Source organism: Staurois parvus, unplaced genomic scaffold (assembly GCF_062004578.1).
Source record: "Staurois parvus isolate SC_StPar_1 unplaced genomic scaffold, SC_StPar_1.0 ptg000496l, whole genome shotgun sequence".
In the NCBI taxonomy this organism is placed as follows: Eukaryota; Metazoa; Chordata; class Amphibia; order Anura; family Ranidae; genus Staurois; species Staurois parvus.
In genome coordinates this window covers 370,945-391,604 of record NW_028318292.1, presented here as the reverse complement: position 1 = coordinate 391,604, position 20,660 = coordinate 370,945, and the positions used below count along the sequence as shown (strand labels likewise).

The following is a 20,660-nucleotide window of genomic DNA, read 5'->3' as shown; positions in this document are numbered from 1 at the left end:
GGCCCCTGTGTCTAAGGACAGAGCCCAATGTCTACAGATAGATCTGAATGTGGGTGGACAGACTCCAATTTCTTTAGATGGACCCCAGTGGCTACAGTCAGTACCCAATGTCTACGGACAGACCCCAATGTGGGTGGACAGACCCCAGTGTCTATGGACAAATACCAATGTCTATGGACATCCCCCCAATGTCCGTGGATGGCTCTCAATGACTGTAAATGGGCCCCTGTGTCTAAGGACAGAGCCCAATGTCTACAGATGGATCTCAATGTGGGTGGACAGACTCCAATTTCTTTGGATGGACCCCAGTGGCTACAGTCAGTACCCAATGTCTACGGATAGACCCCAATGTGGGTGGACAGACCCCAGTGTCTATGGACAAATACCAATGTCTATGGACATCCCCCCAATGTCCGTGGATGGCTCTCAATGTCTGTAAATGGGCCCCAGTGTCTAAGGACAGAGCCCAATGTCTACAGATAGATCTCAATGTGGGTGGACAGACTCCAATTTCTTTGGATGGGCCCCAGTGGCTACAGTCAGTACCCAATGTCTATGCACAGACCCCAATGTGGGCGGACAGACCCCAGTGTCTATGGAAAGTCACCATGCCTACATATAGACTCCAATGTGGGTGGACAGACCCCAGTGTCTATGGGCACATACCAATGTCTATGGACATCCCCCAATGTCCATGGATGAATCTCAATGTCTATAAATAAACCCCAGTGTCTACAGACAGAGCCCAATGTCTAGAGATAGATCTCAATGTGGATGGACAGACTTCAATTTCTTTTAGATGAACCGCAGTGCCTACTGCTAGTACCCAATGTCTACAAATAGACCCCAGTGTGGGTGGACAGACCTCAGTGTCTACGGACAGACACCAATGTCTATGCATGGACCCTATGGGGTTGGTTTAATAAAACTGAAAAGTGCAAAATCTGGCTAGAAATCGATTAAGCTTCTAGTTTTTTTGTCAAAAATTAAAGCGGAACTATACCTAGAATCCAGCAATGCGCCATCCTTGGGACTATTCGGACATCTTCCAGGTCTCAGTCACCAGATGCTGTCATTGGCCAGACTGGGCCGAGTTGACATCAGGAAGTTCCATCAGATATGCTTACTCTACAGGGGCGGACAGGCAGGTAAGTAGCTTTAATGCAGAAAAGATAAAGCATGTCTCTTCTGCGTTAAAAATCCTGCCTGTCTGCCCATTTTCATTGTGAAAGCTAAGGTTCCACTGTAATTGAACCAGCTGAAGTTAGAAGCTGATTGGTTCCCATGCACAGCTGCACCAGATTTCGCACTCTCCAATTTTAGCAAATCAACCCTATATATGTAGAGACTAACCCCAATGTCTGCTGCCAAAAAAACTGTCTATAAGGCCTGTGCATGTAATTCACACTGGAAAAACCCTGGTGAAGGGGGCACTTGGACCCCTGGAACATGTTGGCTATTTTTCTGGATTGTACTCATGACTTTTAGGCCCCATGTACACGGGACACTTCTGAACGATGGAAATTGACTGCTGGAAAATGTAGGTAAAAAACGTTTGTTTAGCCGCGTTTGCATAATGCATTTATTCGCATTTATGTGCGTTTGCGTTTAGAACCATTTTTTAAAGATAAGCACAGGAGAACCTCCCAAATGCCCAGAATGCACTGAAAAGTGGTAAATTTTTAACTATTTCAGACTGTTTCAGAGAAATACAGAGAGTAGAAGCAGAGACAGCAGTATGTGTTGAGATTAGCTTAGGTGTGAGTTGCTCATTAGCATTTATTTTGTTTCCAAGGGTGGGAAAGGTGTCTGTTGGAGGGAGTCAGTAAGGCCACCTGGCAGGGGGTCCTCATGAGGAATTTGAGGTGTGAATGGTCATTAACATATCTTTTGTTTCCAAGGGTGGGAGAGGTCTGAGGTGTGAATGGTCATTAACACATCTTTTGTTTCCAAGGGTGGGAGAGGTCTGAGGTGTGAATTGGTCATTAACATATCTTTTGTTTCCAAGGGTGGGAGAGGTCTGAGGTGTGAATTGGTCATTACAAGGTGTGACAAACTTGGTAGGAACATCCTGTGATGAAAAAAGGTTCTGGACAGCATCGGGAACTGGAAGAGTTTAAAATAAATTTCAAACGCAAACACTTATAAACGCGATTTGCCGCGTTTGCAAGCGTTTTGAGTTTGAAACGCTGATAAAATTGACTGCTGAACGTTTGGTGCGTTCAAAAAAACAACTGTAAACTCAAACGCTTGTAAACGACTGTAAACGATGATGTGTACACGGACACATAGGAAAACATTAGTGGGAGTTCAGGGGCTGCTGGAAAAAACGCAGAAAGGCTCCTAAACGTGAGTTTATCAGCTGCAGTGTACATGAGCCCTTAATGGAATAAAGTTGTATCTGGACCTCTTACCAATGGTGTGGTGCTTCAGTTTCAATTTTAGTTACATCACCCAATGTCTGTGGGCAGACGGTGGTGTTTATGGGTAGCCCCAATATCCTTGGAAGGACCCCAATGTCTACCGACAGACTGCTGATGTTTATGGAGAGATTCAAATGTTGATGGATCACAATGTGTATGGCCTGCCACCCCCGTATCTATGGACGTGCCCCAATTTCATTACCAGAGTACAGCCAGTGAGTACTACCGGCACCAGATGAGACATCACATGAGACATCCTCAGGGGCGGACTGACAACTCATGGGGTCCCTGTGTCCTGGCAATAGGGGATCATGGGGCCCCTGTGTCCTGGCAATAGGGGATCATGGGGCCCCTGTGTCCTTGCCCACACTCAAAAAAGCCTATGAAAAAGGTACCAGGGGCATCTCATGAGGCCCCCTACTGACCCTGGGCAGTGCCTGAGTTTCCAAATGGTCAGTCCGCCCCAGGACATCACATGACCCTGCAGCATGGCAGTTGACGGTGGAGAATACATGCAGATGTGGAATGACGTGTTGACGAGAGGCATCCATCCCCTCCTCTGAGCTGACTTTAAAATTGCATTTTTCATTTCTTGTAAAATTGTTTCCAGGGACATTTTGCTGTGCAGTTCTGATGGCCAATCGGGTAACTTAAGACAATCCCATCGCCGGATTCTGTAACTATTTATATCCACACGAATATTTTATTCATCACACTTGGCACATGTCAAGGCGGACACGGGCAGATTATTCAAAAGGAAAATAGATTTCATTGCACAGAAGGTTAAAGTAGAACACCAAAGACATTTCCGGGGATAAATCTCTCTTCCTCTGCCCCTGGACGCCTGGGACTACGCGTTTGATGCTGCCATGTGAAGGCTAATCATCCATTGTTCCTGCTCAAAATGTGAAATAGATTTCAGCAGTCCCCCCCGTTGTGTCTTAGTCCTCCACGTGACATCTTTTCCACTCGAAATCCACGTTGTCTCGGAGTTCCCTGCCTGGGCACATCCAGATTACAATCAATGTTCATTGATGATAACTCTGAGGAGCCGCTCCGACTGATCCCCACTCTCCGTGAACATGGGGTAATTAGCGCGCACTGTACAGTTGATGCGAGTGGGCACAACTGCGTAATTCAAATCGCCTTTCCACCGACGCTTTTGTTGGAAAATGTCTGTTTTTTGGTTTTTTTTTTTACATTTCCCTCGAAGGAAAAAAATCGCCACGTAGGAGGACCGCCATTATATTCCCTGGCATGCCGGCATGCCTCAATAAAGTGTCTTCTGCTGGGTGACCTCGTTATCTGCTCGTTAGGCTGTTATGACTAGAGTGATGAGAAGGTGATTAGAGCGACTCATAAAATACAGAGAGAAATACGTCTGCGCAGCGTCTGAATTGTGGTGAAATAGGCCGATACAAGGCCCTATAATGAATGATCGGAGCAATTATTATGGAGGAAATACGCTGCCCAAAAATGATGGTAGACACATGAAGAGCACTCAGAGCCACTGCTGTAAAGTTAATTAGCAAAAAAAAAAAAACATTCAGGAGAGATGGCCCAGAGCCAGGGGCGGGCTGACAACTCATGGGGCCCCTGGGCAATAGGGGATCATGGGGCCCCTTTGTCCTTGCCCACACTCAAAGCACACCCAAAAAAAGCCTATAAAAAGTACCAGGAGCGTTTCATGGGGCCCCCTACTGACCCTGGGCCCTCGGGAAGTGCTCGAATGGTCAGTCCGCCCCTGCCCAGAGCATGTATCATACAGGCTGTTATCAGGCCAGGAGGAAAGCTGCTTCTTCACTGGCTCCTCGGTGATCATGTAGATGCTGAGTGTGCGTCAATCCTTCAATGATATAAGCCACATGTGTCAAACACAAGGTCCACGGCTGAATCTGGCCGGCCAAGCCATTTCACACAGACCTCGGACCTCTCCTGCAGCTGCAGCACCCCCCACCCTCCCCTCATCTCAACAGTCGGAAACAGAGAGGAGGACAGAACTCCTCCTACAGATCCTGCGTCTCTCTGTGCAGCCGCAGCACCCCCTCTATCTATGCCTCCCCTGGTCTCAGCATTCAGCAGACTCCAGCAGCTGACTACAGCCCTCCTAAAGTCCTCCTCCATACCCTGCACTTTCTGCTTCCCAGCTCTGCCCCCATCTTCTTCCCAGCAGCAACACAAGGTAAGGGGGATGCACTGTGATGTAAGGGAGGGTGTGGGACCCTTGACTTCTATATAAGCCACATGTGTCAAACACAAGGTCCACGGCTGAATTCGGCTGGCCAAGCCATTTTCGCACAGCTCCTGGACCTCTCCTGCAGCTGCAGCACCCCCCACCCTCCCCTCATCTCAACAGTCAGAAACAGAGAGGAGGACAGAACTCCTCCTACAGATCGTGAACCTCTCTGTGCAGCCGCAGCACCCCCTCCATCTATGCCTCCCCCAGTCTCAGCATTCAGCAGACTCCAGCAGCTGACTACAGCCCTCCTCTAGTCCTCCTCCAGCCCCTGCACTTTCTGCTTCCCAGCTCTGCCCCCAGCAACAACACAAGGTAAGGGTGGTGCACTGTGATGTAAGGGAGGGTGGGGGACCATTGACTTCTGATGGTGGAGGGGGGCTCTTGACATCTGATGTGGGGGAGGGGGGTGCTCTGGACATATATTCTTACAGATACAACTGGCTCTGTAAGGGCAACCATGATTTTGATGCAACCTTCAATAAAATTGAGTTTGATACCCCTGATATAGGCCCTGACAATCATCATCATCATCAAGTGATAGCGCTCTAGGCTGTCAATCACAAACGTTGCCCACCCACCTCCCTGACGTCAGTGAAAGCCACTGGTTTGCTGTGCTGAATGCGCAGATATAGATGCTTCTAATGCAAAAAAAGAAATTTTCAGCAAAAATAAGACTTTTTTTTGGTTTTCTGAGGGAAAACAACTAGTATACAACCAATGTGTATTAATGAGAGTTATTTAGTGTTTATCACATGTTTTGCTTTATAGTACCTCATATTTGTAAAGATGCAGGGTTTTGAAGCTGATTTGGGGTCTGAAGTGTATGGATTAGGGTGATCTGAGGCCTGAAGTGCATGTACTGGGGGTGATCTAAGGTCTGACGTGTATGGATTGGGGTGATCTGAGGTCTGACGTGTAATGATTGGGGTGATCTAAGGTCTGACATGTATGGATTGGGGTGATCTAAGGTCTGACGTGTATGGATTGGGGTGATCTGAGGTCTGACGTGTATGGATTGGGGTGATCTAAGGTCTGACGTGTATGGATTGGGGTGATCTGAGGTCTGAAGTGTATGGATTGGGGTGATCTGAGGTATGAAGTGTATGGATTGGGGTGATCTGAGGTCTGAAGTGTATGGATTGGGGTGATCTGAGGTCTGAAGTTCATGCATTGGGGGTGATCTGAGGTCTGAAGTGTATGGATTGGGGTGATCTGAGGTCTGAAGTGTATGGATTGGGTGATCTGAGGTCTGAAGTTCATGCATTGGGGGTGATCTGAGGTCTGAAGTGTATGGATTGGGTGATCTGAGGCCTGAAGTGCATGCATTGTGGTGATCTGAGGTCTGAAGTTCATGCTTTGTGGGTGATCTGAGGACTGAAGTGTATCGATTGGTGTGATCTGTGGTCTGAAGTGTATGCATTTGGGGTGATCTGAGGTCTGAAGTGTATGGATTGGTGTGATCTGAGGTCTGAAGTGTATGCACTGGGGATGATCTGAGGTCTGAAGTGCATGGATTGGGGGTGATCTGAGGTCTGAAGTGCATGCATTGGGGGTGAACTGAGGTCTGAAGTGTATGCATGGGGGGTGATCTAAAGTGTATGCATTGGGGGTGATCTAAATTCTAAAGTGCATGCATTGAGGATGATCTGAGGTCTGAAGTGTATGGATTGGGGTGATCTGAGATCTGAAGTTCATGCATTGGTGGTGATCTGAGGTCTGAAGTGTATGGATTGGAGTGTTCTGAGGTCTGAAGTGCAAGCATTGGGGGTGATCTGAGGTCTGAAGTGCAAGCATTGGGGGTGATCTGAGGTCTGAAGTGCAAGCATTGGGGGTGATCTGAGGTCTGAAGGTTCAGGAATTGGGGCAGATTTGAGGTCTGATGTGTTTTTGCTCCTAGCCTAATGAAGATCTAGATATGGTTTAAAAAATTGCTATTTGAAATGGGAGCTTGACTTTTTTTAATGCCACACATTTGTAATTAAATGAAATAAAGAAATTGTGGCTGATCTGAGGTCTGATGGTCCAGATATCGTGAGGTGTGATGGTGCAAGAATTGGAGTCATCTGAGGTGTGAAGGTGCAGTGATTGGAGCTGATCTGAGGTGTGATGGTGAAGGAAACATCTAACGTGTGAAGGTGCAGAGATTGGGGCTTATATTATGCCTGAAGATGCAGGGAATGTAGCTGATCTAATGTCTGATGGTTCAGATATCGTGACAGATCTGAGCTGCGAGAGTGCAGGAATTGGGGTGATCTGAGATGTGTAAGTGAAGAACTGGGGTGATATGAGGTATGAAGGAGAAGAAGTTAGGGTGATCTGAGGTGTGAGGATGAAGGAACCGGGGCAATCTGATGCGCAGGAACTGCAGTGATCTGAAGTTTGAAGGTGCTGTAATTGGAGTGATCTGCGCTTCAATGGGGCAGGAATTGGGGTGATCTGAGGTTTAAATGTGCAGGAATTAGGATGATCTGAGGGGTGACAGTGAAGGAATTGAAGCTAGTATGGGTGTAATGAAATTGTAGAAATCGGAGGTGTGAAGGTGAAGGAACTGGGGTGATCTGAGGTGTGAAGGTGAAGGAATTGGGGTGATCTGAGGTAGAAGGTGAAGGAACTGGGGTGATCTGAGGTGTGAAGGTGAAGGAATTGGGGTGATCTGAGGTGTGAAGGTGAAGGAATTGGGGTGATCTGAGGTGTGAAGGAACTGGGGTGATCTGAGGTGTGAAGGTGAAGGAATTGGGATGATCTGAGGTATGAAGGTAAGGGAACTGGGGTGATCGGAGGTGTGAAGGAATTGGTGTGATGTGAGGTGTGAAGGTGAAGGAACTGTGGTGATCTGAGGTGTGAAGGTGCATAAACTGGGGTGATCTGAGGTGTGAAAGTGAATGGATTGGAGTGATCTGAAATGTTGAGGTAAAGGATTTTGGGCTGACCTGAGGTCTGATGGCACAGGAATTGGGGTGATCTGAGGTGTGAAGGAATTGGGGTGATCTGAGGTGTGAAGGTGCATGAACTGGGGTGATCTGAGGTATGAAAGTGAAGGGATTGGGGTGATCTGAGGTGTGAAGGTGAAGGAATTTGGGTGATGTGAGGTGTGAAAGTGAAGGAACTGGGGTGATCTGAGGTGTGAAGGTGAAGGAATTGGGGTTATGTGAGGTGTGAAGGAGAAGGAACTGGGGCGATCTGAAGTGTGAAGGTGAAGGAATTGGGGTGATCTGAGGTGTGAAAGTGAATGGATTGGAGTGATCTGAAATGTTGAGGTAAAGGATTTTGGGCTGACCTGAGGTCTGATGGCGCAGGAATTGGGGTGATCTGAGGTGTGAAGGTGAAGGAATTGGGGTGATCTGAGGTGTGAAGGTGTATGAACTGGGGTGATCTGAGGTATGAAAGTGAAGGGATTAGGGTGATCTGAGATGTTGAGGTAAAGGATTTTGGGCTGACCTGTGGTCTGATGGTGCAGGCACTGGGGTGATCTGAGGTAAGAAGGTGAAGGAATTGGGGTGATCTGAGGTGTGAAGGTAAAGGAATTGGGGCGATCTGAGGTCCGATGGTGCAGGAATTGGGGTGATCTGAGATGTGAAGGTGAAGGAATTGGGGTGATCTGAGGTGTGAAGGTGAAGGAACTGGGGTGATCTGAGGTGTGAAGGTGAAGGAATTGGGGTGATGTGAGGTGTGAAAGTGAAGGGATTGGGGTGATGTGAGGTGTGAAGTTGAAGGAATTGGGGTGATCTGAGGTGTGAAGTTGAAGGAATTGAGGTGATGTGAGGTGTGAAGGTGAAGGAATTGGGGTGATGTGAAGGTGAAGGAACTGGGGCGATCTGAAGTGTGAAGGTGAAGGAATTGGGGTGAGCTGAGGTGTGAAAGTGAAGGGATTGGAGCGATCTGAAATGTTGAGGAAAAGGATTTTGGGCTGACCTGAGGTCTGATGGCGCAGGAATTGGGGTGATCTGAGGTGTGAAGGTGAAGGAATTGGGGTGATGTGAGGTGTGAAGGTGCATGAACTAGGGTGATCTGAGGTGCGAAAGTGAAGGGATTGGGGTGATCTGAGATGTTGAGGTAAAGTATTTTGGGCTGACCTGAGGTCTGATGGTGCAGGCACTGCGATGATCTGAGGTATGAAGGTGAAGGAATTGGGGTGATCTGAGGTGTGAAGGTGAAGGAATTGGGGTGATCTGAGGTGTGAAGGTGAAGGAACTAAGGCAATCTGAGGTGTGAAGGTGCAGGAATTGGGGTGATCTGAGGTGTGAAGGTGAAGGAACTAAGGCGATCTGAAGTGTGAAGGTGCAGGAATTGGGGTGATCTGAGGTCTGATGGTGCAGGAATTGGGGTGATCTGAGGTGTGAAGGTGAATGAATTGGGGTGATCTGAAGTGTGAAGGTGCAGGAATTGGGGTGATCTGAGGTGTGAAGGTGCAGGACAAGGATCATACTGACATTGTAAGTCCAGTTTCCTATTCAGTACATGTAAATCTGAACATTTTTGGTGCATTCACCAGTCATTATAATGATGATTAATAAGGTCAACTTGCTATTTTACAACTATAAGTGCAAACATTGAACACAAGCGATACCACTACGGCGCGCCATTGTTCACGGGCGCAACGGTTGTCCAATTCTTGTGGAATATTTGCTGACCCAACCCCCCTTCCGCTCTGGTACAATATTTCAGAAATAAAAGTTTTCTCTTGCAGTAATGAACGCCGATACCCTTAGATTGTACGCCCCGGAGGATGAGGGACGGATGTGAATGTACAATATATGTGTAAAACACTACATAAATGTACGGCGCTATATAAGGGCCTATAATAAATAAATAATATGCAGAGAACTCCATTTCTTGCACCGCGGCCTCCCGGCCTCCTCAGACACGGCCGGGTGCAGAGCAGACGTTGTCCGCGGTGTCAGGAGACAGATCGGCGTCTCGGAGATGGAGAGTAAATAGAATGAAGATCACACGCTCCGCTCTGCTTGAATACAACCGCCTGTGAAAAGCTTTGTATCCCGCGAATCGCTGAACTCCGCCTGAGTGACTCTGACCACTTCACTGAACTCTCTGTTCTCACCAAGTATCAACTTTCACCACCATACAACAACCAGACTGACAGGACCCAACACCAGATACCATTCTCGGTATCAGTTCCTATTCTGTATGTATGGACTCTGCACAGTCCCACTTCTCCTGTCGTGGATGTCGGGTGTCATTCTCGGTATGTGTCCTTATTCTGTATGTATGGACTCTGCACAGTCCCACTTCTCCTGTCCTGGATGCCGGGTGTCATTATCGGTATCTGTTCTTATTCTGTATGTATGGACTCTGCACAGTCCCACTTCTCCTGTCCTGGATGCCGGGTGTCATTCTCGGTATCTGTTCTTATTCTGTATGTATGAACTCTGCACAGTCCCGCTTCTCCTGTCCCGGATGCCGGGTGTCATTCTCGATATCTGTCCTTATTCTGTATGTATGGACTCTGCACAGTCCCGCTTCTCCTGTCCCGGATGCCGGGTGTCATTTTCGGTATCTGTCCTTATTCTGTATGTATGGACTCTGCACAGTTCCACTTCTCCTGTCCTGGATGCCGGGTGTCATTCTCGGTTTATGTTCCTATTCTGTATGTATGGACTCTGCACAGTCCCGCTTCTCCTGTCCCGGATGCCGGGTGTCATTCTCAGTATCTGTTCTTATTCTGTATGTATGGACTCAGCACAGTCCCACTTTTCCTGTCCTGGATGTCGGGTGTCATTCTCGGTATGTGTCCTTATTCTGTATGTATGGACTCTGCACAGTCCCGCTTCTCCTGTTCGGTATGCCGGGTGTCATTCTCGGTATCTGTCTTTATTCTATATGTATGGACTCTGCACAGTCCCACTTTTCCTGTCCTGGATGTTGGGTGTCATTCTCGGTATCTGTTCTTATTCTGTATGTATGGACTCTGCACAGTCCCACTTCTCCTGTCCTGGATGTCGGGTGTCATTCTCAGTATCTGTCCTTATTCTGTATGTATGGACTCTGCACAGTCCCACTTCTCCTGTCCTGTACGTTGGGTGCAATTCTCGGTATATGCCAGTATATACTGCCTTCCTTCTGTAAGCAGAGGATCAGTCAGTGAAGGCAATATCCCAGAAACCCAATGCTTGTGCTCATCATTCCCAGGTCCTGTATGCATGGAGTCTGGAGATGACGGTCCACCAATGATGTCACAGAGCAGACCAGGCGTGGTGGGTAGATGCAGAATCACCATCATAAACATAGCTGGCTGCCTCCCCCCTCCATCTGTACAACACCCCCGCCATTATCAGAATGGCGGGATTTAATGCCTGCACTCGGGGAACAGCGCTGCTTTAATGTGATGAAATAAAACCCAAGAACTATCTGAATGAGGCACTAAGAAAAGCCGCCGTGCCGTCCGCGGCACTTTATCCCTGTTAGAGCTCATTTCACAGCGTCTCGCTAGATGTTAATGACGTGTGCGGGAAACTGTCTGCAGGAAAATCTGCCCGGCACACGCCAAAGACTTTTATACCTCATTAAAATGTGGAGCGCGGCGGTCTCCATCGCAGCGGAGAACCTTAACTAGCCACGGGCCACGTATTTCGTCCTCCACCGGTCAGGACCCATTCACACCTAGTGCTGTGATCTCAGCTGGTCAACGCAGGATCAAGGCAAAGACACGGCAAATATTACCGCTGTGCGAGGCACACTAGAAACGCATCACAAATTACTTTTATACAGTTGTGTTGAAAATAATAGCAGTCAGACATCACTAACCGGATCAATCTCTGTTTTTGGTGGAAATGATATTTCTACATGGCAAATAATTTCCTAGCAGGTGTAGTAGAGTAATAGAAATCCAACAGACCCAACAGTCATGACATGCATGCTGCTGATTCTGTGTCATTGAATCACTCATTGAAAGGGGCGTGTTCACAATAATAGCCGTGTGGAGTTCTATTAGTGAGGTCATTCATTCTTTGAAAAACAGGTGGCAATTATTGCCCTTATTTAAGGAAGGAAGGCAGCAAATGTTGGACATGCTGGTTACAGTGCATTTCTCTCTGAAATTCTGAGGAAAATGGGTCGTTCCAGACATTGTTCAGAAGAACAGCGTACCTTGATTAAAAAGTTGATTGGAGAGGGGAAAACATATAAAGAAGTGCAGAAAATGATCGGCTGCTCAGCTAAAATGATGGCAAATGCTTTAAAATGGCAACCAAAACCTGAAAGACGTGGAAGAAAGCAAAAAACTACCATTGGAATGGATAGAAGAATAGCCAAAATGGGGTGGACTCAGCCAACAATCAGCTCCAGGAAGATGAAAGAAGGTGTGACGTTCCCTGTGAGGACTGTTACAATTAGAAGACGCCTATGTGAAGCCAAGCTATCTGCAAGAAGTCCCCGCAAAGTCCCACTGTTGGGAAAAAGACGTGTGCTGAAGAGGTTACAATCTGCCAAAGAGCACATTGACCGGCCTAAAGAGAAATGGCGCAACATTTTGTGGACTGATGGAAGTAAGATTGTTCTTTTTGGGTCTAGTGGGCGGAGACAGTTTGTCAGACGACCCCCAAACACTGAATTCAAGCCACAGTACACTGTGAAGACAGTGAAGCATGGTGGTGCAAGCATCATGATATGGGGATGTTTCTCATACTACGGTGTTGGGCCTATTTATCGCATACCAGGGATCATGGATCAGTTTGAATCCATCAGAATACTTGAAGAGGTCATGCTGCCTTATGCTGAAGAGGAAATGCCCTTGAAATGGGTGTTCCAACAAGACAACGACCCCAAACACACCAGTAAACGTGCAACATCTTGGTTCCAGACCAACAAGATGGACGTTATGGAGTGGCCAGCCCAATCCCCGGATCTTCATCCAATAGAAAACTTGTGGGGTGACATCAAAAATGCAGTTTCTGAGGCAAAACCAAGAAATAGAGAAGAACTGTGGAATGTGGTCCAATCATCCTGGGCTAGAATACCTGATCACAGGGGCCAGAAGTTGGGGGACTCCATGCAACACAGATGTACAGCAGTTCTCAGAAACAGTGCGACTACAACCAAATATTCATGAAGTCATTCAAAGGAAAGCAAAATCTTCAAACATTTCTCAGTTTATATAGTGAATGTTTGAGTTTGTAAAGAAGAATACAAACACTGCGATTTTTTTGAACCGTCTAATATTCACTTTTTTTCAATTTGTTTAGAGGAACAACACAAATTTGATGTATTTTTCTTCATGTTGTGATTTGGAATAGAATGTGTCGTGTTCCCAATGCATTTGTGTGGATGGAAATAAAAGCTATTAGAAGGATTTTCAGCTTTATTCACTTTTTCATCACACTGCTATTATTTTGAACACAACTGTACCTCATTCAAATGTGGAGTGTGGCAGTTTCCATCGCAGCGGAGAACCTTTCCTTGCCACCAACCACATACTACATCCTCCACCAGTCAGGACCCATTCACACCTAGTGCGGTGATCTGAGCTGGTCAACGCAGGATCAAGGCAAGGACAAAATATTACCGCTGTGCAACGCGCACTAAAAACGCATCACAAAAGATTTTTATACCTCATTAAAATGTGGAGCATGGCGGTTTCCTTTGCAGCAGCAAACCTTTCCTCGCCACGGACCGCATACTTCGTTCTCCACCGGTCAGGACCCATTCACACCTAGTGCGGTGATCTGAGAAGGTCAACGGAGGATCAAGGCAAGGACAAAATATTACCGCTGTGCGAGGCACTAAAAACGCATCATGAAACGCGGCAGTATTGCTGTGCGTAGCATCACATGAAGGGTAAGGCCCCAGTCCATGACATTGCATGAAGGGTAAGGCCCCAGTGCATGACATCGCATGAAGGGTAAGGCCCCAATCCATGACATCGCATGAAGGGTAAGGCCCCAGTGCATGACATCGCATGAAGGGTAAGGCCCCAGTCCATGACATCGCATGAAGGGTAAGGCCCCAGTCCATGACATCGCATGAAGGGTAAGGCCGCAGTCCATGACATCGCATGAAGGGTAAGGCCCCAGTCCATGACATCGCATGAAGGGTAAGGCCCCAGTCCATGACATCGCATGAAGGGTAAGGCCCCAGTCCATGACATCGCATGAAGGATAAGGCCCCAGTCCATGACATCGCATGAAGGGTAAGGCCCCAGTCCATGACATCGCATGAAGGGTAAGGCCCCAGTCCATGACATCGCATGAAGGGTAAGGCCCCAGTCCATGACATCGCATGAAGGGTAAGGCCCCAGTCCATGACATCGCATGAAGGGTAAGGCCCCAGTCCATGACATCGCATGAAGGGTAAGGCCCCAGTCCATGACATCGCATGAAGGGTAAGGCCCCAGTCCATGACATCGCATGATGGGTAAGGTCTAAGTCACATCGCATAAAGGGTAAGGTCCCAGTCCATAACATCGCATTAGAAAACGTGTGTTAAAGTGTTAGTTCACCTTTGCAGAAAAAATGAAAAGGTGAATGAACACTGTACACCCTCTCCACCCCCTTGGTCCTCGTTGTACTTATGGGAATGCTGGGCTGTCAGTACCCATGCCACCGATCCAACAGTCCGGGGATCTGAAAACCCTGCTCTTCTCCCTTTTCTCTGTACAGCTCTTGTGGGAAGGATCAAAGCGATGCTCTGTGAGGGCACTGACCAATCAGAATCGCTCTGGCCCATCCAGTGCTGTACAGAGAAGAGCGGGGATTTTAAACCCCCATACTGCTACACTGGCAATGCATAATGCGTTTTATGTACATTTTGTCTGGGTTTTACATGCTTTTTCTTCTTGCAGGCACATGGGAAATATAAACACGTGACTTGAAAAACGCGTTTTAGTGCATTTTTCATGCACTGCCATTGACTGTAATGCAACTTGCATTATTTCCAAGGAAGGAAAAGTCAAACCGTCGCACATCAGCTCAGCCCCAATCCGTAGATCCGGCTTTAGCCCGGCTCCCTCCAGGCCATGCCCCGCTCCGGCGCGTTTCGTCTCACCTACAAGGCATAGTCATCTACTGATTCTATACTTGGACTGAGCTGGTATGCGGCCATTTGACTTTTTTCATTCCAGCGGTGCCTACGCAGAGCTGGGGCGAGCTCTTTTTTCTGCCTGCACCCAATAGTGGGAGTCACAGGACCTTTGGATGTTTATCTAGCCAATGGATGTTTATCTGCCAATCTTTGCATGGTCATGTTCTTTCCAAAACGGACAAAAGATGCAACGAGCACGATTTTTGAACATTTTCCTCCAATGCAATGCAGGTGAGGAGCTTCATAGATTATAATGGTAACTAGTTTTCATGCTCTCTGCATATTAATCTACGTAAAATGTGATGAGGTGATCGGGCGCTAACCGAAATCTTTGTGCTACCCCAACCTTTCCACAGAACATCACCCCAGAGGAAGCACCGGCGCCCCATCCAACATAAAAAAACAAAAACTCTGCCTTCATCCAATCCATCGTACTTCCTCCTATATCTCCCCAAACATCACATTATGGCCTCCCTACACTTCTGCACTTAAAAGCAAAAGTTTCATTTAGTTGTGGATAGAATGGGAAAGAATCAACATTTTATTTCTGTCTGTGACCACACTAAGGACATTATTTATACTTCCCTGTCCTGTGACACCCATGCAAGAAAAGAACAGTGTGGTTGTCGCAGGGAAAAGAAAGCACAGGCAGCAAGTTGGTGGACAGACAATTCAAGCCAAGACGGTAGACAGGAGGACAGATCGAGTAAGAAAAAGAAAGAAATAGGCAGGAAGGAAGATAGGAAGGCAGATAGACAGGTAGGCAGGCTGACAGCCAGATAAATAGATAGACAGGAAGGCAGATAGGCAGGCAAGCAGACAGATAGATAGACAAGCAGGCAGGTAGGCAGATAGGAAGGCAGATAGAGAGGCAGGCAAGCAGACAGACAGACAGGCAAGCAGGCAGCTAGTAAGGCATATAGACAGATAGGCAGACAGATAAACAGTCAGGCAAGCAGGAAGCTAGTAAGGCAGGCAGGCAGACAGATAGACAGGCAGGCAGATAGATAGGCAGGCAGGCAGGCAGGCAAGCAGATAGTAAGGTAGGTAGACATGCAGGCAGACAAAAAAATAGGCAGGTAGGCAGATAGTAAAACAGATAGACAGGCAGGCAGATAGACAGGCAGGCAGATAGACAGGCAAGTAGATAGATAGACAGGCAAGTAGATAGATAGATAGATAGATAGATAGATAGATAGATAGATAGATAGATAGATAGATAGATGATAGATAGATAGATAGATAGATAGATAGATAGATAGATAGATAGATAGATAGATAGATAGATAGACAGGAAGATAGGAAAACAAATAGATAGGCAGGCAAGCAGGAAAATAGACAGGCAGGCAGACATTCAGACAAACAGGCAGGTAGGCAGATAGACAGGCAGGCAGACAGATAGACAGGAAAGTAGGCAGGCAGGCAGAGAGAGAGATAGACAGACAGGTAGACAGACAGACAGGAAGGTAGGCAGACAGAGAGATAGACAGACAGGAAGATAGGACAACAGATAGATAGGCAGGCAAGCAGGCAGACAGACAAACAGGCGGGCAGGCAGATAGACAGACAGGCAAGTAGGCAGGCAGGCAGACAGAAAGATATACAGAGAGATAGACAGTCAAGTAGGCACGCAGGCAGAGAGATAGAAAGACAGGTAGACAGACAGACAGACAAGAAGGTAGGCAGATAGATAGACAGGTAGACAGATACACAGACAGGCAGGCAGACAGATAGATAGACAGGCAAGTAGGCAGGCAGACAGAAAGATAGATAGACAGGCAGGTAGACAGATAGATAGACAGGCAAGAAGATAGATAGACAGGCAGGTAGACAGATAGATAGACAGGCAAGAAGATAGATAGACAGGCAGGTAGACAGATAGATAGACAGGCAAGAAGATAGATAGACAGGCAGGTAGACAGATAGATAGACAGGCAAGAAGATAGATAGACAGGCAGGCAGGTAGCCAAACAGATAGACTGACAGGCACGCAGGGAGGTAGGCAGATATAGGCAGACAGATAAATGGGCAGCTAGACAGGAAGAATAACAGGCAGGCAGACGGGGGGGTGTATGCAGACAGACAGGCAAGAAGACAAACAGATAGGCAGACAGGTAAGGATATAGACAGGCAGGCAGATAGGCAGGCAAAAGGACAAACAAGAAGGGAGGAAGACAGACAGGCATGAATATAGACAGGCATGCAGACAGAAAGGCAAGTAGACAGATAGACAGGCAGGCAGGCAGGCAGACAGACAGGCAAGAATACAGATAGGTAGGTAGGCAGGCAGGCAAGAATACAGATAGGTAGGTAGGCAGATAGGAAGGCAGACCTACCTCTGTCAGGTGAGGGTTGGGGTTGAAGCCGCACTGGTTGCACACCTCGTTGTGACACTGGGTGCAGGTGTTGAAGTTTGGCTGATTATTGGGGGACGAGGTGAGATCTGTGGTGTTGCATATAGGGCAGAGGGTGCTGCTGGGTAACGGAGCGATTTGCGGCACGGAGTAGGGCGAGGTGGGGGTGGTGCCCCTGTCCGGAGACGCTGAAGGGGACCTCCCCGTCCAATGACCCTTGCTGTCCACCTGCAGGGTCCTCCGGGAGACGTCGGACGTCGGGTGGGACGGAGACGCATGGCTTCTCAGTTCTTTTGTGCTCTCGGTGGTTGAAGGCGTCTGTCGGAAGTTCTGCGGAGCTGAGGTCTGTGCGGCCAGACGTCCGGGGTTCTCCAGCCTGCCGGGGGCGCTGAAACATGAAAAGGAAGAATCAGTCATGACATGGCTCATCTCAGCGAACCTTCACTGTTACTGATAAATACATGGAGGGAACGCACAGAAAACACGTATATTCTCTGCACTCTGTGGATGGAGGGTGACACCACTATTCAGAGTCTGCAATTCTGCATGTTACTACCCTGCCTCATACCCTGAACCCCTCCCTCCTGTAGGCCCGCCTACAAGTCACATGCCCAGCATACACACCCACTGCAAGCCTGATGTCATCATTCAAACAGATCTCAGGTATAGGTGCATTGGCTGGTTTACTTTTTTTTTTTAAACATTGCTTTTGTACATTCCACTGTGGATAGGCAAACAATGATTCTGACTTTTCTTTTTTTTATGGAAAGGTTTCCAGCAGTGAGATGGGGAGAGAGACATTTCCTGCCCCGATAACAGATTTATCGCCTCCGAGGCTGCAGTGCAGGCGTGCTGCTCTTATCAGAAGAGTCCAGGCTGCGAGTTCCCGGAGATCAATATATCTCTCAATGTTACTTCATTACACGGTGTCAATCCTGCAAAATCTATACCTTCTCAGCGTTCCGTTATGAAAAACTGGAGGCGAGCATGCCAGGAAGAGGAGGCAGGCAGGGCGGGAAGAGGAGGCAGGCAGGGCAGAAGGAGGAAGAAGACAGGGCAGGAAGAGGAGGCAGGCAGGGCGGGAAGAGGAGGCAGGCAGGGCAGAAGGAGGGAGAAGACAGGGCAGGTAGAGGGGAGGGCAGGGCAGGAAGAGGAGGCAGGCAGTGCACAGAGAGGGACGGAAGAGAAGGCAGGCAGTGTGCAGACAGGACAGGATGAGGGGAAGGCAGGGCAGGAAAAGGGGGCAGGCAGGGCAGAAGGAGGGAGTAGACAGTGAAGGAGGAAGGGGAAGGCAGGAAAGGAAGAAGAGGCAGGCAGTGCTCAGATAGGGTGGTTAAGAGGAGCTAGGTAGGGCAGGAAGAGGAGGCAGGCAGTGCACAGTAAATGTAGTTAAGAGGAGGCAGGCAGGGCAGAAAGAGAAGGCAGGCAGGGCACAGACAGGGCAGGAAGAGAAGGCAGGCAGGGCACAGACAGGGCAGGAAGAGAAGGCAGGCAGTGTGCAGACAGGGCAGGATGAGGGGAAGGCAGGGCAGGAAGAGGAGGTAGGCAGTGCAAAGGCAGGACAGGAAGAAGAGGCAGACATGGCAGGAAAAGGAAGCAGGCAGGACAGGAAGAGGAGGCAGGCAGGGCAGGTAGAGGGGAGGGCAGGGCAGGAAGAGGAGGCAGGCAGTACACTGACAGGGCAGAAAAGAGGAGGAAGGAGGTGCACAGACAGGGCAGGAAGAGAAGGCAGGCAGTGTGCAGACAGGGCAGGCTGAGGGGAAGGCAGGGTAGGAAAAGGAGGCAGGCAGAGGAGGAGGTAGGCAGTGCAAAGGCAGGGTAGGAAGAAGAGGCAGACATGGTAGAAAAAGGAAGCAGGCAGGGCAGGAAGAGGAGGCAGGCAGGGCAGGTAGAGGGGAGGGCAGGGCAGGAAGAGGAGGCAGGCAGGGCACAGGCAGGGCAGGAAGAGAAGGCAGGCAGTGGACAGACAGGGCGGGATGAGGGGAAGGCAGGGCAGGAAAAGGAGGCAGGCAGAGCAGAAGGAGGCAGCAGACAGGACAGGAGGAAGGGAAGGCAGGAAAAGAAAAGGAGGCAGGCAGGGCAGGAAGAGGAGGTAGGCAGTGTGAAGGCAGGGCAGGAAGAAGAGGCAGACATGGCAGGAAAAGGAAGCAGGTAGGGCAGGAAGAGGGGAAGGCAGGGAATAAAAACGAGGCAGACAGTGTGCAGACAGGGTAGGAAGAGGGGAAGGCATGGCAGGAAAAGGAGGCAGGCAAGGCAGATGGAGGGAGCAGACAGGGCAGACCGAAGGGAAGGCAGGAGAGGAAGAGGAGGCAGGCAGGGCAGAAAGAGGAGGTAGGCAGTATAAAGGCAGGGCAGGTAGAGGAGGTAGGCATCGCAGGAAAAGGAGACAGTCAGGGCAGGAAGAGGGAGCATACAAGGCAGAAAAAGGGCAAGCAGTACAGGAAGAGGAGGCAGGTGGGGTGCAGGCAGGGAAGGGAAAGAAGACATTCATGGCAGAAACAGAAAACAGCCAGGCAGCGCAGGAACAGAGAGCAGGAAGAGGGAGGCAAGCAAGGCAAGAAGAGGAGGCCAGCAGGGCACAGGGGGGGCAGAAAGAGGAGGCAGGCATGACAGGAAGAAAGAGTAGGGAGAGAGGGGCAGGCAAGGCAGAAAGGGGAAGCAGACAGGGCAGGAAGAGGAGTCAGGCAGGGTGGGAAGAGGAGACAGACAGGGCAGGAAGAAGGGTAGGTAAAGAGAGTAGGAAGAGAGGGCAGGCATCGAAGGAAGCGCTGGGCAAGCAGGGTGAGGGGGGCAGACTGAGCAGGGAGAAAAGGGACAGGCAGGGTAGGAAGAAGGAGTAGACAGGTAGGTGGGCAGGAGGGAGGGTGGGCAGCAGAGCAGAAGAGGAGGCAGGCATTGCAGGAAGCTGCAAACAAGCCCACCAATCTGAAACCCGACAGAATGTATTTCAAACTGGGATAACCTTCTATATTCAACTCATGAACTCCCATAGGAAGGTTTTCTATATGTGTGCTTCCCATGGGACTTTAACAGCAATAATCTTCAATTGGAATCAAGATACAGTATATAGTAAAAACTTTATATAGCATCTTTATAAAAAAAAAAATGAAACAGTCACTCTAAAATCACATATTGATATGTTCACACCATACCCAACAGTCAATAACTGGGGAAATGTGTTGTATCATATCTAAGATGTAGCAGTAAGCCAAATGCTTCTCAGGATTGGACGGATACAACGCGTTTCAGAAATTCCTTCTTCAGGGGTATAACAGGTACAGTGTGTATTAGAAACTGTAAAGCAAGCCAGCCATGTTAAAATCCATATAATGAACAATGTCTTGTCACCACCCTCCGAATGTAGACCAAACCAGGAACACCCCCGGAGGACAACAACATATGTTCACTGAGGCCACCAGAACCACAGCCCTAATCCTAGGTGTGTGTCCCTCATTAGTCTTACCAAACATTCCCCATGCAGACAAAGAGAGGGAAAAAGGAGATAATCTCCTATAGACAACTCATGAACTTCCACAGGAAGGCTGTGCGAGGCCTGAGCTCTGTTCTAAAAATTACATGGCTGAGTCACGCTGAGAGAGAGCTTTATAAGTA

The 20,660-nt window shown here is 48.5% G+C and overlaps 1 protein-coding gene across 1 annotated transcript in view; it reads right to left on the bottom strand.

Annotated features, from left to right (window-relative positions):
• Nucleotides 1-20,660, bottom strand: part of BSN (bassoon presynaptic cytomatrix protein) — a 181,976-nt gene that overhangs the window by 120,228 nt on the left and 41,088 nt on the right. Inside the window, exon 2 of the mRNA XM_089689755.1 lies at nucleotides 17,031-17,436. Within this exon, the coding sequence (XP_089545881.1) occupies nucleotides 17,031-17,436 (406 nt within the window). The remainder of the gene's footprint in view (nucleotides 1-17,030; nucleotides 17,437-20,660) is intronic.